This window comes from Gallinula chloropus (assembly GCF_964237585.1).
Source record: "Gallinula chloropus genome assembly, chromosome: 15".
Lineage (NCBI taxonomy): Eukaryota > Metazoa > Chordata > Aves > Gruiformes > Rallidae > Gallinula > Gallinula chloropus.
This window is the reverse complement of record NC_140100.1, coordinates 7,495,360-7,520,254: the sequence shown is the minus strand read 5'-3', so window position 1 is coordinate 7,520,254 and position 24,895 is coordinate 7,495,360. Positions and strand designations below refer to the sequence as shown.

The window sequence follows — 24,895 nt, the reverse complement described above, 5'->3', positions numbered from 1 at the left end:
GCTGGGGAGCAGCACGGTCACGGTCCTACACCCCAGGTTCTGCACCACAAGGTGGCACTGAAGATTTATTCAGGGAATTGCAGCCTGCAAAGTCTCTGACAGGCAATAAAGCATTAACATCCTAACATCCTCCACCTCCCGGAGGGAGGCTGAGCAAGAAGTGGTGCTCCAGGGAATGGAAGAGGGATCCTTTGGTTCACAGCAGCCCCCATGGAATGCAGCGCAAGAGACACCGCTGTGTAAAGCTTTCTCCAAACAGGTAGACTGATGCTCTCTTCTTGAGCGTGTCCCTGCAGCTGCACGTGGAAGAGGTAAGGAAACCAGCCATTTGCTGAGGCGCTATTCTGACGCGCTTCTCTGTGGGCCCGGCGGGCTCTGGCTTCCTGCTATTGTTCAGGATGTCCCATTTTACTGTGAACCCTGAGCCTGGGCTTGGACCACAAAAATCATGTTTCAGGACAACAGATGAGCATTTGCTGCACAGTGTACTGCTCTTCTGCAAGAGCAGAAAACTCGAAGCTATTGAATAGCTGTGTGTGGTGCAGCAGCCAGTCAGTGAAGCAAAGGTTTGCTCAAGACTTAGTCCCAAGAAACTCTGCTGTTAGATTACTACCACCAACTTGCAAGTATCTCATCTGCCCATGCCACTGCCAGCAAGACAACTCCCCATTTCTATTAGCTGTGCTCTGTCACCCTACTATGAGGAAAGCCAGAAAGGCAAGTGTGGACTGCTCCTCATTCCAGTTCTCTTCCCCATACTAGAGCAAACGCCTCAGAGCAATGCAGGAGAAAAGGTATTTTACAGAGATGGCACACAGCTCAAGCATTACCTCTCTACAGCTGTAAGCATTCATCTCTGACTCGATCCACAGTCCCACAGTGTGCTGAATACTCTGCACACACGGTATTCCAGCGCAATAAGGTTCAGATGTAAATATTAATCACAGCCAGAGCAAAAGCCAACAGGGTTTTTTTTTCTGTTGGACCAGTGTTTATAAAGCCTCATCCCTCACACTCCTGGGATCGTATGGGAAAGAGTTCCATATGCTCATGGGCACAAATCCAATAGCCAGTCTTCATTAGGAAAGAGCTCTACAATGCCAGAGGATCTAAACCCTCTCTATACCTCTTTTGCTGCCAAGTGTGTGGGATGCTGCACACAATGGAACTGAACATGAGGGCTGTGACAAAGGAGAAGAGAACCAGGTAGATGAGGCCTTCCACTCCATCATAGCAAAAGCCCGTCAAAGCCTGGACATAATCCTGGAGAGAAAAAAACACAAGCAGAGTTTCCTGATCACTAAAGAGTTAACATTGAGCTCGAATTCAAAAGCCCTTACCCTGGACTATGTTCTCTGAAACAGTTTACAAGACTGCAGTCCCTTTTCCAGAGCATACTTCTATTTTAATTTCGGGACCTCATGTGTTTCTCATAACTGGTCTTAACCCTTATTTCCCCTCAGATATAAATGTGGGAATATTTTCAACTCTGCACAGTAAGAGCTTAAAAGAAAAGAAAAAACCCACCAAGTCAAACTTATCCACCCAAATCAAGATGTTACATTTTTCATTAAACTTCTCAGCTCCTTCACTGTATCCCACTGCACAGGAACAAGTACAAACTATCTGTTTCTCTACCTCTGGACATGCAGCTGGGGCAAGAGCTAGGCCGTGCTATACTGCAGCTGTAAGCCATTCCCTGGGAAAGGCAACATGCTATGAGATAAAAGAAAAAATTAAAGGTCCCTGAAACCTTGTGGCTGCAGCTTGAATATGCAGAAAGGCATGTTATCTAGTTTCCCATGCTGATCTGAAAGCTAGTTTGACCCAAATTCCCATTCTCCTTTCTGCTGCAGTCACTCAGTAAAAACTGTTGTAAACTGTTTTGGCACACCAGAGATTCAAAACTCAAACAATCAGTTCCCAAGTTAAGCCCAGTTACCAAGCACTCACCAAATGCAGACTCCGACAGTCTACTAAAGCTGTCAGTTGCTGCAAGTTGATCTCTGTTGAGTTTAAGACCTCCTGGATCCGGGTAAGATACTCCTGTAAGCAACAAGCTAGTGATTACAGCAAGGAAATGGCTTAACAAGAGCTGATCTTGGGCTTTACACAAGGGTAAGGGAAGCCAGAAAGCACAGGGAGACCAAAGTTACCTTGGAGGTGGGGTGCTCTTTGCTCGCTGACCTCATGAGTTCCATAACATCGTCTTGCATTTCCACCAGAGCCTTGTGACTTCCTGACAGCTTCTGCTCAACACAAAACATGCAAAGTTTTAGCAATTCAGGACACACAAACCAACAGAACTCCTGGGAGAAGACTTAAGTTACTTCTCAAATACTGAAGCATCATTTGTACGAATGGTACCAGTTAAGGATGTCTCAATTAACATGGGCACAGCTGCAACAGGGTTAAGTTTGACTTTTACCAACCTGGAAGAAGTACAGACAGAAAGAAGAGGGAAAGGAAACAACCAGAAAGAGAAAAATAACAATAAATAAATAAAGAAATACACACACACAAAAAACATACACCCAGCTGGGACCAGCTCTAGGATAGATGAGAAGGAGGAAGAGATACAATGCACTCGTGTTCTCACCACAGAGCACAGCTGGATTTTCCTATTAAGTCAGATGGTTGAGAAACACTCAATGTGAACACTAGAAGTTGTTTGTATTGAGGCACAGCTTTCACATCCCATTAAAACATCCATGGGAATTTCACATGCAATAGCATGTCAGAGTACACTGAGCAACCCAAAATGCAACAGATGGCAATGGTGCATCATACCACAGCTTGAAGTGTTCTTGCTCCACCCTTTGAAACAGAGGAAGACGAGACTTAAAAAATCCTAAATATAAATGGTGAAGCAGCTGGTGTCTGCCAAACAGTGGGTGGTGTGGGTTCATTCTGGCCTCTGATACATAAGACAAAGTTTGGGATGGGCCCAGGTGCTGTTCCTCAGCCCCCACACAAAAGAATAATGACTCACATTTATACTTTGGGATACAAACCCCCCAGCATCCAAGGGATTTAAGAGGCGTATGTGAGAATCACTCCCTCACCCACAGAAGTGGCTGCATTTTGGGAGTGGAGTGTTGCCACTGTTTGACCCAAAAGAACCTGCAAGAAGAGATTCAAAGCAGGAACCATATAATTTCCCACTCTGGCATTAATTGTGGGTGCTCTGTCTCCACATTGCTGCTCTTAGAGTGCCACAAACAGAGGTACCATGGAGAAAGCCATGGACCTCACCACATCACACACAGGTCTTTCTAAGAGGGGTTCCTGGACCTGAAGCTGTGCAGGGAGTGATACATTGGAAAAAACCTACTAAGCCACAGTGCCACCTCTTGCACAAGTGGAAGTGGCTACAATAGCTTTACCAACTGGTGGAGTCTTCCCTAAAGCTGAGTCCTGGCCATTTGCTGCATGCTGGCATCAAAAGACTTCAACCAACACCCTGCAGGATGCTGAGAAGGGGTGAGGGGTGCTAGGATGCTTACACTCACCTGCTGGAAAGGGTTGGGGTATCCAGCACTACAGGTCATGTAATAGCGCAGAGTATCTACAAAGATAAAGGGAGAAAGTCACAGTAGACACATAGTTCCAGCTCTGCAGTATTTTACAGCTGCCACAAGGGAGGTGTTAAGTTCTGAAAGCAATATACAAAATGAAAATGCAATATAAACAGAATCACTTCCCTCTCTCCATGTAGGATTACAGTGCATGGATAGCACTGGAGAAAGGGAAATAAACTGCCACTGGGGACAACCACAAAGATTTGGTTTCCTTTCTTTTTTTAAACAGTGAAAGGCAATGGGGCTGCCCCACTTAAATGGAACATCCAAGTAGTTTTATTCAGAAGGCAGTACTATCCACAGTTTAAGCATACAAGACCCCAGTCTAGGATAAATCAAAATGGATCTTTAATCTCTGCAACTTCCAGGTGCCAGAATACCATCCTATGGTCACTGAACACACCCACAGATGTCTGCTGAGGACACACACAGGCACAGCTCAACTTTCAGCCAGTCCAGTTCACCAGCTAGGTCACCACACAGCCACAGAATACTAGCACAGGAGAGGCAGTAGCAGTGATGTAAATACAGGCTGCTATCAGAAATACCCATGGAAGCACACTGTTGGGCCAAAGGAGGTGCACACATCCCTGCGCTACTACACGATGCTGAATATGCCTCTTCCCTAACACATAAGTTCAAGCATTAAAAAAAAAGAAAAGAAAGGAAAAAGACAAGACATCTTTGCAACTGGAGATTCTTCTGCCATGTTCAAGGACAGACTAGGTTTAGGCAGTGTTCTGTAGGAGGACTTTCTAATATTCTTCTAATTCAAGGAAATCCTAACTCTCAGTAACACTCCTAAAAATGGTACCACTCTGAAAGCAAGCAAGGAAGCGGATGGAAGACAAGTTCTTGTCTTTCTGACATGTTATTAAGGGTGAACAAGTAAATACTAGTCTGTTTTCTGATGGATGTCACTTGCATGCAATTAAACCTTAATTAGAAGGCTTTAATTAGACTTTAACTATTTGTTTTGCATCCTTCTTTTGACTTATGCAAAAAAGATATTTTCGGTGTTAAGTACCATAGACCTTATCAGGAAAGAAGGCTCTTACCATGGATTAGGGTAACAGCAACGTGCTATCTGTTTAAGGGACCTCAGCTCATTTGCTGCTAACACCCAAAAAGTTAGTCTTAATTCTGAGTAGCCCCATCAGGAGTTGCAGCACAGTGAAGATGGACTTGTAAACTTCCAGGTACCACCGTTACAGTGCTCTGCTAGCAGCATCGTTTATTTCCAGGCTGGGAGACAGAGTTTTATTTCTCCTCATCCAGCTGTCTACAAAACCAGGCCAGTCCCCTTCAGGAGCCCTCCATAAAACTACACCAACTGCCATACACAAATTACAAATACCAGGCTTTCCCCTGCCGTTCTCAGTAATACTATAGAGAGAGGGAGCTCCACAAGACTTGATCATCCAAATACCTTCAGATTATTTCTCTAATATTTACAGTTCCTTTTTAGATGAACAGAGAGCATCAGCTCAGCAAAAGCAAGTGAAGATGACAAAACCCCCAACACGCACGTACACTCTGCATTTCCCTCCACACATACAAGCATCCTGTTCTCCATTCTTTTTCATCTTCTGTCTGCGACTTTCAGCAACACACATTCCAGGCTGCAAAGGTATTCTAATCAGTCCCAACTCAGAAATCAGTCAAAGGCACAGCCACAAGTGAGCGGAGCTGTGAAGGAAGCAGACCTGACTGTATCCTGACTCTGCCTCACTCCCCATAAATATTGAATGCACCTTTCGGCAAAGCCAGCACACTGGAGACCAGGCAGTATAGCACAGACTGCCAGCTCCCTGCACACTGGCAATGCAACCTGACAGATGTGATTTATAATTCATTAGCCTACTTTGGGGCAGCTTCTGCCAGCTGCTCCATCTCCCCCCACCCTGCAACTCTTTCTCCAGCATGACTTACATGTCCCCAGCCAAGCCTCTAAACAGGCATTAGCAGAGTCTGGGCAGACAGGATGGCAGCAAGAACCGCTCTGTGTGCCTCACTTCTGGCAGACCACAGAAGTGACTGTCCACAACTACTGAGCCAAGGGAAGGACTGCTCCTCCTGCACTCATAAATCACACTCAATTGCTAGGGAAAAATGGATTAAAACACACCTGCACTGAGAGAAGAGCACAGCAACAGCAATCCACAGCATCACACGTGGTGACCTAAAGGAGTTGTGATGTTGTCAACTGTTTGTTTTAAAACAACAAACCACTAGAAGTTTCTCTTAGGCTCCCACAGTGGTATCAAGTTTACGTTGTCTTTTAAACTGCATGACACACTGCTAATACATAGCTCCAGAAGCATTTCTGGGACCCCTGGTGGGCAGGTTACAGGTGAGAGTTCCTGACACGGTTGTAGTTTGCAGGTTGTAAGCCCAGGATAAAGACTGCTGGTCACAAGCAAAGCGAAAAGCAGCGTACTGAGGCGAGTGCTTCCCTTGCTCCTCCCTGGAATGCAGGATCAACAGGGCTGCACTCTGGTAGCACCAGCTTTGCAGCTGACAAGTGTGACAGTACATAAACCACACATTCCAAACTGGGGAAGCCAGCAGGAGCAGCCTTCCCCTGCACCAAACCCAGTGTGCTAACATAATTGCTGCTGTGCTTCGACACTAAACCTGCAGCAGGCAGGGAAGCTGCCTTAACATGATGCTGTGCTGCAAAGCCTGGAAATTCAGATGTGAGAGCCCTGCCTCCACCCCACCAGGATGGGAAAGAGCAAGAGGCACCTTTACCGGTTTTAAACGTGGTGGAGGTTCTTGTGCAGCACTGATCATGCTACACTAACCCATCACTTGCGCTCTGCTAAGAGCTCCAGGCCATCTCCCTCTATAATTATCCTTCTGATGCATTTTCCTCTCCAGGAAAGTTCCTGAAGGTTGGATCTGATTTTTGAAGCTGGCCTTTAGGCGATCTACTTCATAGGAGAAGGGTTAGGCAGGGTCATGTCTGCAGCTGCCTATGCCCGCTGTTCCTAGCAGCAATCCTCCTGACCTGCTCTCTCAGTGCAGCGTGGGAGCAGAAGGCAAGGAAGGGAACTACCCAAAATGCTTTATTTTTGCTAAGTCTGTTTTTCCTAGAAAGGAAAGTAGAACCGCCTCCTGAAGACAGCTTCAGCTGCTAGATCTACTTTTTGCTTCTGCAACCATGGAGACTTACTATTCACTGCAAAGCCCAGCAGAAATGCAAAAAATGGCATTATGCACCCACCAAAAGGCAGTGAGCAGTCAGGAAAATGCTCCTAGTTAAAGAAACCCTTCACCTAGAAGAGCTTTTCCCAGCCCTTCTTCATCTCTGCCCGAGTAATCTCTAAGCAGCTTGCATTTTACATACAAACCCAGATGAGGCTGTCTCTGTGGGTTCAATCATCAGGAAAGGTTGAAGCCTATCACCTGTGATATGTCAAAGAAACAAAGCTCTTTTCGGCCAGATTTTGTCACCCGGGTCACATGTTCTCCACCAGTAGTTCTGTGTCCCTAAGGCAACAGTCTGACAGCAGGGAGGTATCTGCATAACATTTATATTTCTCTCATATAAGCTACTTGTGCTGGTGGAATCAGTCATCAAGAGCCTTCAAAGAGCTCACAGCCATCCCACATGCCCTCTGCTCAAAGCTTTCTTTCTGCTGATCAGGAGTCACACCATCTCAGCAGGATCCTCAAGAGCACTTCTTTGGTGCAGCCACCACATGCCCCATGTGAAGTTTTGTCCTGACCTTACTTCTAGAGAGGAAAGGGAGGTGGTGGTAGTGTCCATCCTCCAGTTCACTCAGCTCTGGGCTCTAAGATGAGAGTCAATCAGTGAGAGGCCAGTCAGGAGGCCGTGTGTGACATGAGCTTCTATCCGAGCAGCCAAGTCAGAGCCTCCAGCCTGACCACTGCAGCTGGACTGGGGGTGATAGGCTCTGTTATCTCTCCCCTGAGGTTTGCAGTTCCTTCAGACGAAGGAAGCGTCTGTCCACCACACAGATTTCCAGTAAGAGAATCTGGAGAAAGCTCTTCCTGTTGTTTATAGGCAGATTGTGCCTTTTTTATTTAATTTCATGCAATAAGTCATCTGATAATAACATAATATTAATGAAAAAGAATGAGACTAGAAGATGGCCTCCTGCTTTGAAAATAAACATCTTGGCTGCACCAAGGCTTTTTACTAGCAGCAGGAGCCGATTATACAGCCACTGTTCAACTCCATTGGCTTTATCTCAATTAATGAATACTGGGAGAGTCAGACACATATTTCAGCCTCTTCTGCAAAATGATTTAAGTCTCTCCTTCTCCAGGAAACCTGTATTAAGGCTCTCTGCCTTCCCATTTCTCCTCCTTTTTTTAATGCAGTGTGTTATCTAGAAAACAAGGACATCTCCAGCTAAAAACATTACAATAATAATAATCCACTTAATCAGATTATTCTCAGCTCCCTTAATTCTATTTAAATTTGCAAACAGCAATTAATACACAAACAGGAATATTAACATACCCAGGATCTAACAGAACTGTTTTTCTGTGAAAACTCCTATAACCACCACCAAAAAAGCCCATTAAAAATATGCAAGCCTAGATGACTCAGTCCCAGTCTGAATGCCAGAGCATGGGGCTAGGAATATTCTAACACATTATGTTTGAAAAAAACAACAGTAGTGATTAAAAGGAAAAATTGACACAGCACTACAAAGCTTCTTGAGATTTTTGGGTTCTTATACCATAAAAAATAGATGGCAGCACCTAGCTCAGTGTGCCATACCCCAGCAACGACCAGAAGTGGACACCTAGGTAAGACTGAAAACACAAGAGTCCTCTCAGGCCAAGCTCAGCTCAAGTGATTCACAAAGCAAATGCAATTCCTACGTATATGGTAACTCCAAATGATTCTTCTTCCATGCAGTACCTGAGCTGCTCCATCCACTCACACCCTCTCTCTCTCAGTCATCTCTTTTCTGTCCTGATAAATCCATGGTCAGATACACTGGTGAAACTAGCTGGAGCAGTCTTAAGTTGTTTCTGTCTATAATGCTGTTAACATCAGAGAGCATCACCCACAGAGAGGGGCAGCAATCCAGAGCACTAAGAGTCCACGCATGAGAACTGTGAGCCTTCAAACAGCACAGCTTCCTCTGAGAGGACAGCATCGATGCTGGCTCCCAGCTGCCTGCCCTGTCTCCTCAAGCTCATCACTCTCATTGTATATATGGCTCCACTGACCACAAAGCAGCTGCTACAAGTTACAGCCAAGCATATTAAAGGGATAGCAACGCTTATTTCAGACTTTTAAAGATCTTTCTTGGGATTGAAGTGTCATGGAACAGGTCCTCAGGTCGTGATTTTCCTTCCTGCTCAGGTGCACAGGACAGTCCCTGACATCAGGGACCAGGAGCTATTTCTGTAGCTTCCTGATCATAACCAGCAGTGAAAACCCACATGGGAAGGCAGAACATTCAGTCATCTCCCAACCAGCTGCCTGGTGCGACGGCAGGCTCAGAAGTTAGACTGATTTCCTTCTGGAAAAAGGAAAAGGCGCTCCTGAACACTCACCGGCTGCCTGACAGCAGGGAGCTGACACACCAGCAACCCACGGAAGGGGCCACCCTTCCAACTCAAGCCTGTGACAACACCTGCTCTTCCTCCTCTTCAGCGTTTCACTTGGAGCCATTCACTGTTATTTATGGAGCCCTCACAACTGTTAGAGCTGGCGGCGATGCCAGAGCCGAGCCTGACTTCACCCGGGGGAGCTGACTGTGCCTGCCAGGGGAAGCAGGAGGGGGACAGGGATGTCAGTCCCACGCTCACCGTTAGCCCCTAAATGAATGACACTGATTAACGAAACACCACAGGAGCCAAGACAACAAAGAATCGAGATGGAGGAGTAGCACAAAGGGGAATTTCTTCAGTTTCCCAGGGTCATAGTAATTGGTACCAAACACAGTCCAGAGCCAATCTGGGTTACCAGATTATTACAGCACACAGCTGGAATTAGCATCAGATGTTTCCCCTTTGCCTCACTGACCCATTTGCTTTCTTAACTAGGAGGCTAGCCTGGTACCCGAATCCACATCTCCACCTTCACAGTCAAGAGAAGATTTTCACCTTGTGTGGTGCTAAACACTCCATCTCCCCCGTGTCAATTGTTTGTAACAAAGAGCTGCTTGGCTCCACCCTCTTCTTCCCCTCGAATCAATAATAAAAGGCATTACAAAAACAAGCTGTAGGGTGGTAACATCAACCTCCACATACTCTTTCATACTGCATTCTGCCTCCAGACACAAACATTTCTTATTGCTTCCAGTCTCTGTGTTCTCAGCCATAGCTACATACCTAATTTCCTATCAGTGGTACAGCATTTGGCTCAGCATACAGCCATACACTAAGACCTTCTGTACACAGGGCAAAGACACTCAGAATAGTCTCTGAATTCTTCAGCCACTAAATATGAGCCAAGAAAATCACAAGTGGCTCCTTCTGCAGATTAGTTCTATCATAAACAGAACTATATACAGGAACTAGGAGGGGAGAGAAGGCAGGAGAAAAGTTAGTACTGTTCTCCAAGCAGGAAACTGCAACAACTCAGTCCTGAAAAATACTCTTCCTTTTTAGCACTTATGGTGTATCTGCTGACAGACACCAAACCACTTCTTTGGTTAAGCCATAGTTCTTAAAGCCACTTTTGCCCCTCCGAGGTCCAATCTCACCAGCCTCTTCAGTCTAAATTAGGATAAACAAACCCCAAACCCATCAGCTGAATGCCAGGCATATTGATATAAATGGAGCAGGATAGACAAAGCAGTCAAAATATTGTATTTATAACTGAAAGGGAAATTCCTACATCTCTTTGTGGCTGTTTCCATTCATTTACCCCCCCTAAATTAGCTTTAAAGTGACTCCTACTTATAGCCACCATTAAGAGAAAAGAAGTTACATGAATTTGTGGATAAGAGATATAAAAGTAAGCATTCTGGATTCAGTACAGAGCCAAGAGCAAGTTTGAAAAATGACAACTCAAACCGCACACTGCTACTGCCTCAGTTCTGTCACTTAGAGATGAGAACAAGATTCAAGAGTGTTACATTTACAACAAAATAATCCAGGAACATCTGCTCCACCTTATCAGTTACTTCTGTGTGAGGGCCAAGACACAAGAAAGGTTCTCAGGGCCCTTCTGACACAGAAAAACATACATGTGTCCTTCTGAGCAGGGTATAAACACTTCTTTGGGAAGAACATTGGTTTTCCAGAGCTCTATACCCCTCTGCTTTTCCCTCTGTCCCAAAAAACACTTTAAATCTTCAGCTGCTACCATGCTCCAAGGTGCCAGCTGGAGCCCCAGTGCCCCATGTCAAAGCCAGTCCCAGCACTTACCAGTGCTCAGCACTGCGTTCTCTTCAACCACTTTGGAGACGTAAGCATCAGGGTTAATACAGAAGTCACTGGAGCCCTGGATAGAGGCAAGACAAAAGGAATATCAAAACCAGAAGTATAAAGGAGCAGTTGAGCCAGGTTAATATCAGGGAACCCTCTACTATACAGGTGTCTCAGATGCTGAAGTCTCTCATCATCATCCTCATCAGCACTGCTTTACACAGCCTCAGCAGTGCAGGAGCAGTAGCAAGGAAAGGAGAAGTGCAGTGTTCTGCTAGGGCAGCTACTTCAAGCAAGGTGCACTGCAAAACAGGCCCAGTGTAACGCCAATATCACGTCTGATAAGCCTGCAGCAAAGGGTGAACGAGTCTTGGATCAGAGCCACTTACCACAGCTACAGCCAACTCCAGACCCAAGGATCCCCAGCTGACAATCAGGGCGAACACCCCAAGCAAGCACACCCTGTGGGGAGACAGACAGATGGCAGATGTAGAAGCTCCGATTTCAAGTAGATCCTTTCACAAGATGCATTATTTAGAGTTCAAAGCAATTGCTAAACCAAAGAAGTTATCTGTATCTTCAGATGAACCACCCCACTTTACACAGCAGCAACCAGAAGTTAATATCCAGTTGTTGGCTCCCGTGTTGGTTCCCATGGTTCCCCCTGGCCATGGGGCTGCAGGGGAAGGAAGAAGCAAAGTCTCATCATGCTTCTTATCAGGGAAGCCAAAGACAAAAGGTGTGGCTGTAGGAAAGGCAGTAGTCCCACCACTTACCCTATTCCTATTCCAGACTACTTTCTGAGTCCAAAGGCATCCAAAGAAAAATATGCCATATAAAAAAATCCCACAAAAATATACTGATCTGAAATTGGACAAATCCCTCCTGTCTTTAGGACCAGTGAGGTTGTTGGGTATAAGCACTGCACAGCTACAGGCTGAGGACAGCCTGTTAGGACACCTGCCTTTGGTTCCAACCTGCGTGCTTCTGAACTGGGCCCAAGCATCCCTCACAGCCCCAGGAGAGCGACAGTCATCTGCAGGCAAACAGTTCAGAGCAACAGTTTAGGTGCCTACTGCTGCCATGAGAGTCCATCTCTGCACAGATTTAAGAGTTTTGTTCTGACAGCTGGACCTCATTACCCAGAGAAACAGTGGGAAGTGTCTGCTATTGAGCAGACAAGGCAGAGGGATGAGAGCACAGCGGTCTCAGCGACATTCAGCTAAGCACACACCAGTGGAAAAGGCTCTTGCACTTCCCCAGCCAGCACATTAGCTCTTCACCTTTGCTGTCAGCATGAGTGCTAGAGATCTTTAGGCAAAAGTGCTCCTCAATTCCCTCAGGTATAGGGATGCAGACTAGTAGCAGTGTCATTTTATGTATCCTGATCTTCAAAGTACCAGGACACTGGCTTGCTCCCTCAGGGATGCTTTTTCCTTCAGGTTTTGGAACACAAGCAGGTTCCTCCCACCCACCCCACGAAGAAAACAAAACAAAAATCTGTTCATAACCAAGATAGTCTTTATTCAAACCTAGTGCAAACATCTCTGATGCTACTTGTGTCCCACTGAACACTAGAACTTTAAAAAATAAATCTATAGGCCTATATTTAAATATATATATATATATATCCCTAGGTTGACAAATTTTAACACTTAATAACCCCCCATTCTGTGAGTGGATCATCTTGCAAAATTAATGGAGCTTTGGAGCTTCACCAGACTGACCTCTGTGCAGCACTCTGGAATAAGATGGCTAAAGTCTTTGTTATGCCATTTTCAAATAGATGCAAAAATTATCAGCTCTGGATCAACAAGGGTCTGTGGTTCTACAGCACTGGGACAACAGGGCTTGGTGCCTCCAGCTGAGCATGGTAATCAATTCATCAAGACAAGTTTGTTGCTTTACTTTAAATGAAGATGGCTGGGTCAGTAACTGATTTCTTGGCTAAAAGATCTGAAACTGGCATTTCACCATCTTGCTTGGCTGTGATACACTTGCTTCTCTCCACTATGTGCTCCCTTTGGGGAATGCCTTAGTATGAACTTCTGGCTGACAGGGAATGAGATTCTAATTTAAACCCTGGGTTTACCATCTGTGCATACACTTGGACTTTTGTCTGTATAACCTGCCAGGTATGAAGTCATCTGGCAAATAATAAATCTGAATAAACATTCCAATTATTAATGGCATCACCAGGTACCAGGATAAACTCTTGGCCATGTCAGCTGTCAAACTGTCACTGTGTTTATGATACGGGTATCTTTGCCAAACATGCCAAGCTAAACCAAGCTATGAGATAAAGAGGAGTGCTTTATTTCTTGTAATGAGCATGGCAGCATTTGCAGCACGTTTTAACACAGACATGCATTAATACTGCAGTACCATGGCAACAAGACTCCTCCTCATAACTGTACAAACCACTGCTTGTTCTCAGTTTAATATCTCTTCAGGTGTGACAGCCAAAGGTAAACAAGAGCAGATCGTGACACAAAAGGCATGCTACCAGCTTGTGTAGACACATGCAAGGCTTATCATCTATTAAGAAATGTCTTCACAGCTGGAGAGAATTAAAGGGACATTTTCCAAGGCTGTAAATTTAAAGGGAGGATACTCACATTGCTATCTCCCAGCAAACCAGGGCTACCAGTGTCACCCAGCAGAAGGCAGACTGCCCAGATGATGACCCCTCTTTGATGTGAAAGCAACAGACACTGGTATCACTGTGTTTTATAGCTGAAGCACCTTCCTGTGAACACCTCTCACATGTAGCCTGACTCCTACCCACAGAGCTACACTCCACAAAGTCTCTCTACATTATGAGGCAAACTTAAGATGTTCAGTCTCAGGAGTCCTTCATGGCAGCTGCTAACAGCCTAGAGGTTTAAACAAGCAGAGATTTGCATCCAGCTTATGCACTGTGCCTGGGTCAGGACTTACCCCATGAGAATGGCCCTGGAGTTCCTAATGAGCCCAAAAAGCACCAGCAAACAAATCAGGACATGGAACAGGAGCAGGCCCAGGTACCCCAGCCACCTGCAGCAAACAAAAACAACAGTCTGCAAAGGAAAACTGGTGTATAAGAGTCACAGATGAGAAAGCTAGTGTGACTCATGAGAAATACATAGCCCTTCTTTTCTTTAAGCAAAAGGCACCACTAATGATTAATCTCCAGAATGCTCTAGAGGTTTTCTTGGTCTGGAGTCACAGCAGGTAAAAGTATTTACACAACATGCCCAGCACACGCAGCTGTTGAGAAAGGAAAAGGCTCATCTTGTTCTAGTGCAAAGTTTTCCAAAGCCAGACACTGAAAGGTGAAGAGAAAACACTGCAGCTTCCTGAACTTTCTAGACATTTGTTAGAAATGCTTCAGTTTTTTTATTTCACATGCATGACTAGAGGTTTTCTTTTGTGGAAATGATGCATTCTTAGATTAACTTTGTGTAACAAAAAGAAATGTTAGGGCATGATGCTGGCTTATGGAACTAGTGCTGTTTTCTACTGTAGTTAATGTATCATACTACAACAATGTGCTTATCAGGACACAACAGCACCTATCTCTGTGGCTGTTTCTTTCCCAACATTAGAATACAATCTACAGGTTTTGTACATTGAGAGCAAGTTTCCCCTCAGCTGGCAGTAAACACAGTTAGAAACAACTTGTCACCATGCACTTTGATTTAAACCAAACACAACTTTCCTGTAAGAAATGAATCAGCTGGGTGGACCAAGCATCATTATTGCAGAAAACAGATGCTACAACCACTACATTACAGCATGATACACACCTGTACCAGTCATAGAGGTCAATCTGAATTGCCAGCTCCTCCAAAGACAGCTCTTCATTCTTCCAAAAGGGGATCTCAGTTGCCTGCCTGACCAGATCATCCAAGAGACCTTGCAGTTTCTGGATAACATGCAGGTAGTCTGTCTGCTTTGTGAACATCTCCTCCAAGATGAGCAAGTTGGGTTCCACTGTTTGGTTCAGGGCCACCGTGGTATCTAGTACCTACAGTATGGCAAAGAGAAAACCCCCTTAAAATAATTAAAGGCCAGGAAGTAAAAGATGATTCATCCTTACTAGCAAGTTACACACTGCTTCCAGATTTGCAGTCTTCTGAAGAGGCTCAGACTACTTAATGTTTTAAAAGCAACTTATAAGCATCTAAGTAAATTGCCTGTGAGTAGCCCAACAATGGCATCTCAGCTGAGCCTTTAACACACGCACACATTTTTGCAGCACAATGCCATGAAATCAGAGGTAGCACAGGAGCAACTGATTGTACTGAAATGATACATTTTACTAAGCTACTTGTCTGCTTTGGCCTGCCTTCTCTTCTGGGTGTGGAAAAGAGCTGATCAGAAGCCTTTTTTAAACCTAGCAAAGAGAAGACTTCATTTAACAAGCTGTGCTTCTTGGGTATTTTTAGAAGAGCTGAAGAAATCACTGCTCCATTAATGGAAATTCTACCACATCCCTAAGCCCAGAGGCTAACAGAAAAAGAGGGAGAAGATACAGGCACAGCCAGATTCAAGAGAAGAGATGCTGAGCAAGTTTGCTTGTTCCCACACTCCCCATTTGCTAGTGCCTACCCGGTCTTGGACACCTGCCACAGTGCGGTTTGCGTGGCGTAGCGAGTACGTCAGCCGGTGAATGCCATCGCTGGTCTCCCCATTCCCGTAGAAGCCAACGGCAATTCCAGCACTGCAGAGAAAGGAAACAGGACAGGGTAGAGTTAAAGCTCAGAGATGAGCCACATGATGCACAGCTTACCGCTACAGCACCCTTGGTAGTCACATCAGCACTCTCCCCAGAAAGGGAAGCTGCACACCTCCCAAGGGGCAGCTGGGGTAGTCAAGCTCCTCAACAACCACTAAAGAAAACATGTAAACATTCACCCTTGTTTTCCATGCTGCCACCAATTGTCTATATAGCTCCTGTGATGAAGAGGAACACCATCCCTTCTCAATGTGTGTTTCAGTTATGGTACAATAATGAAAGTCCGTCAGAGACCTGTTGGAGAGTCCAGATGTAGCCATGGACAACTAGAAATCCATCCAGCCAAGCAGCTCTCCAGATGCTCCTGCAAGAGCTACCACTGCCATGTCAGGAGACGTGTTCTCTCTGGACATGAAACACAGATTGTTTCATTTCATGTTTTAAAAGCAAGACACAAAGAGCTTGCACTGACTACTTGCCCATGGTGGTGATTCCTCCTGATACATTATCCATGCCCTCTTCTCTACACTGTGAAGGTATCCATGGGCATCATCTATATTGATTTATCTCCACATTGGAGACATTTGCATTGCCCTGATTCAGAGTACTGAGAAGGAAGGCTTAATAACATAGTGGGACAAGAGACTTATTTATTTTTAAAGCAAGCGAATTTCAAGCTTGCAGACACAATTCAACTCAAGCTGCTTAGCAAATTACCACCTATCAGCTGATTTGCCATAACTGTCCACACATATCAGTCTGCCCCAATTATGAAGTAAACCATATTAGCTTAAGCCTCACTTAAAGGAGGAAGATCCTGTAAATGAGTTGCAAACAGGAGATTACCTCATGCAAGTCAGTGATACCTCCTCTATTAAGCCATCACTGCAGGAATTCACAGCTCCTCTTTCCAAGACCATTTTTCCTCATAATAGAGGAGGAAAGAACTTGTGAAGGGGTCACACCAACTAAACACAGGGCAAGTTTCACCAAGGTACAAATTTCCCATTCTCATGTCATGGTTCACACCCAGAATCTTTTCTGGGAAGGTTCTCAAGACACCAAGGTTGTGTTTGAGGCAGTGGAAAGGACGGTGGGGGCTGTTTTACTGTAAATCTAAAGTTATTCTGGGTGAAACTGTTTCTTCAGAACTTTGTGCTGGGTTAGAGCACTGCCCTTAGAGAGCTGGTTTGAAGGATGAATAAAAGAGGAAGGAAACAAGCCAAACAAGCAAGCCTAGTGCCTTTGTTTAACAGGAAAGGTTACTAAAGGATGTTAGGCATCCTTCAGCACCATCTCACCCGTGTGGGAAGTGAACCCGAGCCATCAGGCCAAGTGGGCTGTGTCAGACCCTTGCACAGACTTGCTCTGACACATACACCAATCTGCAGTCCAAATGACCATTTCTGCTCTGCTCCTCTCTTGTGAAGAGACAACATCTGGCCCTCCTTCCCTGGGCTCATCCACCTCAGAGTGAGCAGAATGACACAGTTCACCTGGCTGCATTTCTACTTTTTCTTCATGCATACAAGAAACAGAAGCTAAGATCATGCGCTGGAAGCAGATCCACTATGAAAATCTGTGTCATTCCTATGTTTTTTCCAACAATTGAGTCTCCATAAATTATTGAGAGCTTGGCCCATAAAAGCCTCAGCTGAAGAGTCTTCCAGGGACAGCAGGCAGCCTGCATCATGTACAGAGAGGCAGCAGGTACACAACTTAATAATTAGCATTAAATTCAAGAAATCAGTCTCCTCCTTCAGAAATACTGTTCCTCAAGCATTTTTTTAATGCAAGTGATGCTGATAATTAGTGAGATAAAAGCCAGCTGCAAACAGGGAGGAATGCAGAGATTACCAGAGCTTGGTAACATGCACAGGGGTGGAGGGGATACAAAAAGACACACACAAACACCCTCTCCACTTGAACTAGAGAAGTTTCAGATCCAGAACTATGCCCAGGATAAGGCAGCTCAGCACCCCATTGTAGCAATTAAACCTCCAGCTTGAATTCCCCCTCATCTTATCACAGCAAACTAACTCAGACAGACCCTTTCACTCTCCTGGGCAGCAGCAAGCCTCAACAGTAGTTTCTACTAGAGACACCAAATAAAGTCCAGAACATTCCTGACATTGAATATGCAGATCTGATCCCTTTAATTGGCAAAGGATTTTTATTCAGCCCGTTAGAGCTATTAGAAGCCTTTTCTTTCAGCAAAGGCTTGGTAAGTGCCCAATGCCTGCTGCTTGGCTCTCAGTATTCCCAGCACAGTAGCACTGTTTTGGTGGAAAAGAATCAGAGACAGCACTCTGAAGTAACAGCAGTCATCTTGTCCTTCAAGATGCAACACTAGGTATGCTAGCCAGCCTGCTCAAAGGTACCATTTATGAAGCGTGAGCAACTACAGGCAAGTGACTTGCCACTTGTCACCCGACTGAAAGCAGAACCACCCCAGCAGCCATCCTATCCTCAGAGGCTCTTCCTATCCAGCCCTGCATGAACCACAGCCCCAGCTGCCCTTAACCCTCTACACACAGCCACAACTCCTGAAGAAAACCAGGGTGACAGGAACGGGAATAAAAGCCATTTAATTCAAGTAACGAATTCCTCTGGACGTGTGTATCACCCACTGACTGGGAACTACACATAAAGAATGAATTATTCCATTACTGCCCAGCTCTGCATTCACACCCTGAGCCAGCAAGCACCACTTACACAGCCCTGCCTTCTCCTCAGAGCAGGCTGTACCCTTCTGTGGCAGTTCCCTTTCCTATCACTCTAGAGAAGGAAGGAAACCATCCCAAAGCCCAGCCTGGGGGCAGCTGCCCAGACCCACACTGGGATCAAGGAGGGACTGGAGCACAAGGGCAGGCAGCAGGGGAAGAGGGGAGAACCACTGCTTTAACCACTGCTTTTTAGTTCTCTGTTTGCATTTGGCTTCGTCTAAATCCAGCAGTTCTTTCAAATCCCTGCCTACACACGCTGGTATAAGTTGCTATTGTCTAAAGCAGATTTAAGGATTTGCACTAGTTTTTAACTACCTTTTATTTGATTAAAAGGAAACAGAGGGGCTCCTTCTATTTAAGCACATTCTTTTAAAGTAAAAATAGATCAACTCATCTTAACCCAACTCATCTTAACCCAACAGTGTAAGTCCTTGAGGTCAGGACAAATCACGTGGCTTCTTGCACAAAGCCTGGGAGGCTCAGCAGCCTGAGACAGAGCAGAGCCATCCCTGAGCACAGGATGACAAAATCACCACCCGCTCGGGAAGCTGCGTTTCTGTCACGCAGCGTGGAGAGATGAACAGCATTCCTGAATGACACAGCTTTCTTCCACCCTAGCACCCTCTGGAAGATACTCCAACGCATTTTCGATGCTTCTATAGGAAACTCATCTCCACTTCAGCTGTTCTTACTCCTGTTGCACTCCCCTCCCTAGCACTCACACATGCCTTTCTCCAACCAAACCCACATTGTCCCATCCTCAGTTCTTCCTCCCAAACCTACCTTAGTCAGTCTCCTGTCATTTCCACTGCCCCCATCTCTCCACTGTCTTCTCTCTCACTCATAGTTTTGAATAATAATAATTAAAAACAAAAATCTTAAAAATCAATCTTACAAGCTCTCATGGGCCATTGAAATAGTTGCTTCTGGTGTTCCGTACTGCAGGTTTAAAAGCCAACTGACCACTTCGTCATTTTGGTTTTAGGAAACCCTCTCCTGAGATTAACACTATCCTCACTGATGCACACCCACAGAGAGACACTGGAGAGAGATGGCACACTGTACCAGTTCTTCAAAGAGCTACAGGACATGAGACAGAAGAGCAGCATGCCATGATATCTCTGTGTTCCTACAGATACGACAGCATGGCTTAAAGCACCACATGTTGTGCACACACACTTCAGCAAGACTCAAGGAAATTCAGGTCTGGAGCATAGCAGGAGTCATGTGGCCTTAAGACATCCCTTAATAAAGAACCAGATAAGAAAAATCAAGTGTAATTCCAAATTAATTTCAGCTAATTTTTTTTTTAGCAAAAAACCTTTCCTGGGTTATAACAATTATATATGAACAGCAGAGTATTATCCTGATAGAGAGCATATCCATGCCTCCTGGCAGAGACATCCTCCGTTGCAATAGCCACGCACAGAGAAAAACCCCTCTAGGTACCCAGTCACCCGTCTGAAGAGATGAACACTAGCCATTCACATCACATCCTTCGAAATGAATAATCTAACTACACCAAGTCATCTTTAATTACAGGAACTTCATAAGGAGAGCCCTTTTTAGACTTCTCGTTCTCAGGAGGAATGTTAATTTGTCTGTCTAATTACCACCTTGCACTTTGGTGCCGAGGGAAAGCGCTATTACTGGCACTTGAGAAAGCAAGTTTTCACCATCTATCTGTACCCATTTTTTTTTCAGGTACCTTTGCCATGAAGCCTCCCACCCACCTTTAGAGCTGAGCTCCCTTCTGGGAAAGTCAGGGTCACCTAACTGATGGATGAGATGATTTACAAGACAACTCCCCATACACAGAAACCAATCAAAATCAGTAAGGACTAGAAATGAACTGAGTACTCAAGGAATAATCTAGACAAATCATTCCTGCAGCTTTGTGGCTAGAGCAACTGGGAAGACTCATTAAAGAGACATTTGTTGGAGAGCTCCTGGTAACCAGTTATGCCTTCCTGCTGGCTCAGCATTCTTCGTTTTGCTCAGCAGGAAATATCAAGTCATTAGGACACAGTGATCCATCAGACTCAGCAGGATTCATAGTACAAACAGCCCTTTGGGATTAAGTACTACCTAGATAAGCATCTACTAGGCATGGCTGGACTTAACCAGAGTTAACTAGTTCTCAGCTAGGAAGACAATACTCCACATTACAGTACACAGACAGACCAGGCCAGCTGCTGTTTGGAACCTCTTGCTGCTTTACTATGATGCTACTTCTCTGCCCTTGTGTATGTGGGTGCAAACTGCCTCCCAGGTCAGGCCCCTGTCAGGCAGGCACTCTGGATAGCCTTATTCCACATCACTGAAGCACAGCAGCATCTGCCAGCCTTGCACTTCTGTTTTGTGTAAAGCACAGTTAGGATCCAGTGGACTGATCTTTAACCACCAGTACCTAACTGTGACTTTCTACAAGCATAGATTAGATTTCTGGCTTGTGAGATGAAGTATCTGCATTCCCAGCCAGGCTTTGAGCACAGACCACCAAGAGGTTTGGACTTGATGCTCTTTATGGGACCCTTTCAACACAGGACACTGTGAGGGCACTCTCTCATCCAGCTGCTCAAAGAGGGGCAGAAAACTGACCCTGTCTTCACCGAAGAGCAGCAGCACTTGACAGCATCTTCACTGACCACAGTTGGTACCAACCTGCTATTGTTAAAGAACACCTTCAGAGTGGAAACTTCATTAAAAAAGTCAAGACAAACATTCACCCAAGATCAGTGTAGATTCAGGTGGAATCTTAGTTTTGAGGATACTCCTGCACTGAATACTTGCAAAAACAAATAGTACACCAAGGATGGGAACCAATGCCTCAGCTTTTGAGGAAGCCGAAGAAGTTCTCCAGCTTGAAGTTGACTGAGAGTCACATCAAGTTTACCAGAATTTTCACACTGACCTTCCAACTTCATATTGTCTCTCACATGCTCTGGGAGATGTGCAAAACACCTCCTTCCAACCCTTCCCACAATAAAAACAAACACAACTACCACTCTGCAGCAGCTATCCTGGACACAGACACTGCATAACAATAGCTAACAAAAGCCTGTAGCAGCAGCACAACTATAAATGGCATCAGCCAGAGCTTCTGCAAGAAAGGGTTAGGACCACAGCACTTTCAGTGGAGTGGAATGGATGCAGCTGAAGCTCTCGGGTTCACTGAAAAAGAAAGGTGAATGAGGTTGGGATTTTTTTTCTTTGCAGGTTATTCTTCAGTTTGCCTTTCCATTCCAGGCATCTATTTGCAGCCAGCAAAGAACAGAGAGCTCCCTGCCAGGACACAGTATTGAGTAGTACTGGTAGTATTGGGTAGGGCACTGGCTCTCCTCAGCACAGAGGCCCTGCCTCTACGTGCAAATCTGTCCCCAGCTGCTCAGCTCTCAACATCACGTCTCTGCTGCAAAGTTTGCTCCAGTACTTGAGGGGCTTTCTATTCCCCTAATACACCACTGCAGTAGCAGCACCACTAGCCCTCAAACAGCCTTCAAGGAACACGCTCCACCCAGAAAGATCACACATCAGGTTCACCATCTATCAGTGGGGCAATGCAAAGAGCGAGCCAGGAGACACCACAAAATACACCTGTCTTGTCATTATCTCCTGGAGACTGGTCCCAGATGCCCCAGCCCTGCTGGAGCTGTTGAAAACTCCTGGACCCTTGGAGAGCGACAGCCTGTGCTTGGAACTGGTAAGATGCACAGTGCTCAATGTCAGGGCGCGCAGCCATCCCGCACAGAGGACTCGTTCTGCCCAACCCAAAACACATTACGTGCACAGCTCCTTCCAGAAGTTTACAAACATGCTCCTGCCTTCAGATGCTCCATTATCTTTCTGAGAAATGGGATCCTCTTTTTATGTTGACTAAAAAAACCAACCAACCCACAAAACAAAATGTAAACTCTCTCCTTTTAACTTCCATGCATATGATGCGCTAATTACTTGATTTTTCTTGGTTTTCAGCAACCTGCTTCTCACCTCCTTTCTAAAAGCTTCATATTGCTCAATCACAACATGAAATGCTGCTCCCAGTACAGACAACAAAATGCAGCAGTGTCTTATACAGGCATAAAACCCAAATATCCACTCCAGTGAAATACCAAGGCTTTCAAACCCAAAAGAATCATCTGTGCTGCCTTCTTTCTAATCTACTTTACAACATAGTCATCCTTTTTGGACGCTAGACTAAGAAATCTTCATCTAGACCTGATAAATATTTCAGCTATATCTACTTTAAATAAATCTTTTAAAGTCTTTTAAATAAAGTTATAAGCTCCCAAGGACACAGTGTGCTTTATTTACCACTTGCAAAGTATCAAAGAGCAGGACATTTCCTATTCCTTTTCACATTGTTCAGCCACTGAGCAGTTCAGCAAGTGGTAGAAAGAAAGAAAATACACTATAGATATTTAAGATGTTCATGTACCAAGTGGAAAGAGGGATTTCTGACATGACTTGCACTGTATCAAATATGAAAGTGGCCACACAGGATAAATCACCTCAAATAAGAGGGAAGATCCTTTCAGGCATCGACCGTACCTGCACACCAGGGTTGCGATGATGACGCACCATGCCGTACAGCAGCAGTCAGCATTGAGGTGTTCTTCGCTCTTCCGATGGCGACAGCACAGCCAAAACGAGTAGAACAAGAGAAAGAGCAGGTCCAGAGCAAGGCAGGAAAGAGCGATGCCACCCAACAGCAACAGGGCCTGTGGGAAACAAGAGACAGGAGTCACATCTGGCCACGGCACAGCTACAGAGGGAACGCGAGTCAGGGCTCAGAGGTTTAAGGGTGCTGCAGTGAGACAGCACTGAAGGCATACCTTGAAAACAAGTTCTGTGATTTTTTTTTTGGTATATTTTTGAAAATATAAACAGGAAATTTTTAGCCTCACTTCCTGCCCTATTTCCATCCCATGTTTGGTACTTAAGCAGTAACAGCTGAGCCATTTAGTCTGTCCCAGCCTGCAAACGGCCCAAGTGAATCAAGTGGGTTTCCTCTTCCCTCCTGATCAGAGGTCAGCACATTTAAAGGGGTAGAGAAAAAAAAAAAAAGGAAAAAATACAGTTCAGCCAGCTGCATCTATCTGTACAGTTCTTTAATCTTCATGAATAAATATGTAGGCTTATTCATTAGGACTCTAAGTGCATGAGTGGGTTTGAAAGGGGGTGGAATTCGTTATACATGCGTGAGATTGGTTTTTTAAAAATATTAATCCCCATGCAATGCTTCTATTCAGAGTAGACCTGGAATAAAACTTAAACCCCTCCATATACCATCCACATATATAGGTACAACAAATGTGGATGCTGCAGACACACAGGTTTGGAGCTGTCACAAGCTGAGTTATTGTGTTATACCTATTTCTAGTCAGATATCCCTGTGAGGAAAGAGTAAGTGTTTAATACCATTCCAATTTCTTTTTATTTAAAAAAATCCTGTCCAAAGCCCCCAAAGACCAAACCAATTTTGTTAGGTATAATAAAAAAAAGAAGTGTTAAAAATCTATTATAACAGCAAATTCAGCTATACTTTCCACGTGAATGAATTATTTTACCCATAAGCGTTTCTGGATAAACCCTTGGTAATGGTGACAAACATCCACTTATTAAAAGTCACTTGAATAGCTGGAAAGGACCTAAGTCACCTCCTGCTACCCCAATATTGGGAAGGCAGATAAAACTGTATCAGCAAATCTTAAACAAAGGTTTGTTGGGGTTTTTTTCCCCTCACTCAGAAACTCCTTAAAGAACATTTATACATTTCCTCCTGATTGAAACAGTAACCTCCTTCTGGTCAAAGAAACTAAAGAAAGAATGCTGCAATTAACATAAGACCCAACAACACTGGTTATCGTTTCTGACAGGGTCTGGTACTACCTTGCCCTTTGTAGGCTTTCCTCCCCTCCTTCTTCCCCCCCGGCTGCTCCATAGGTACTCCCTGCGGAGTCATTACCCCAGCAAGCTATACGAGCCACACAACATCCTTCCCAGCCAAGCAAACGTGAGTGCGTACACACTGCAGGGCCCATCGCCATACATAACGAGAGTCACGCTACTACGAGCTAATTGCTACATCACAGATACTCCACGGAGTTCTACTTGCTTTCCCACCCCTAACAAACCCACCCAAAGCCCTCCAAGTGCACTGGGACAGGTGTGAGCTGACAGGTGCTGCTTTCCCCAACCGAACAGCAGAAACTCATCACAGAAAGTGAGCTTTTGGATTTTTGAAGGGAGAAAAGGGGGGTGGAAGGGAAACAGCCCCATCCCCTTTTCCCATCGTTACACCAGATGGTGTGCACGCCGTGTGAGCTCCCGAGCAGAAAGGGGCCTTCCAGAGGGAAGCTGCACTCAGAGCCCCACGTTCTCCCACTTCTGAAGCCTTGCCATGCACGAGCACTCGATACTAATTCAACCAACACATTTGGCATACCAAAGCTCCTCAGGGATATCCTGTGTTTTTTAAGCACGTCAGGCTGCTGTAA

At 45.1% G+C, this 24,895-nt stretch overlaps 1 protein-coding gene across 1 annotated transcript in view; it reads right to left on the bottom strand.

The window, feature by feature from the left end:
- Positions 1–24,895, bottom strand: part of TTYH3 (tweety family member 3) — a gene marked incomplete at both ends in the record, with an annotated part of 71,057 nt that overhangs the window by 9,553 nt on the left and 36,609 nt on the right. The window contains 10 exons of the mRNA XM_084271187.1: positions 1,127–1,263; positions 1,954–2,046; positions 2,157–2,249; positions 3,513–3,568; positions 10,950–11,025; positions 11,339–11,411; positions 13,890–13,985; positions 14,738–14,958; positions 15,543–15,654; positions 22,947–23,116. Of these exons, the coding sequence (XP_084127313.1) occupies positions 1,127–1,263; positions 1,954–2,046; positions 2,157–2,249; positions 3,513–3,568; positions 10,950–11,025; positions 11,339–11,411; positions 13,890–13,985; positions 14,738–14,958; positions 15,543–15,654; positions 22,947–23,116 (1,127 nt within the window). The remainder of the gene's footprint in view (positions 1–1,126; positions 1,264–1,953; positions 2,047–2,156; positions 2,250–3,512; positions 3,569–10,949; positions 11,026–11,338; positions 11,412–13,889; positions 13,986–14,737; positions 14,959–15,542; positions 15,655–22,946; positions 23,117–24,895) is intronic.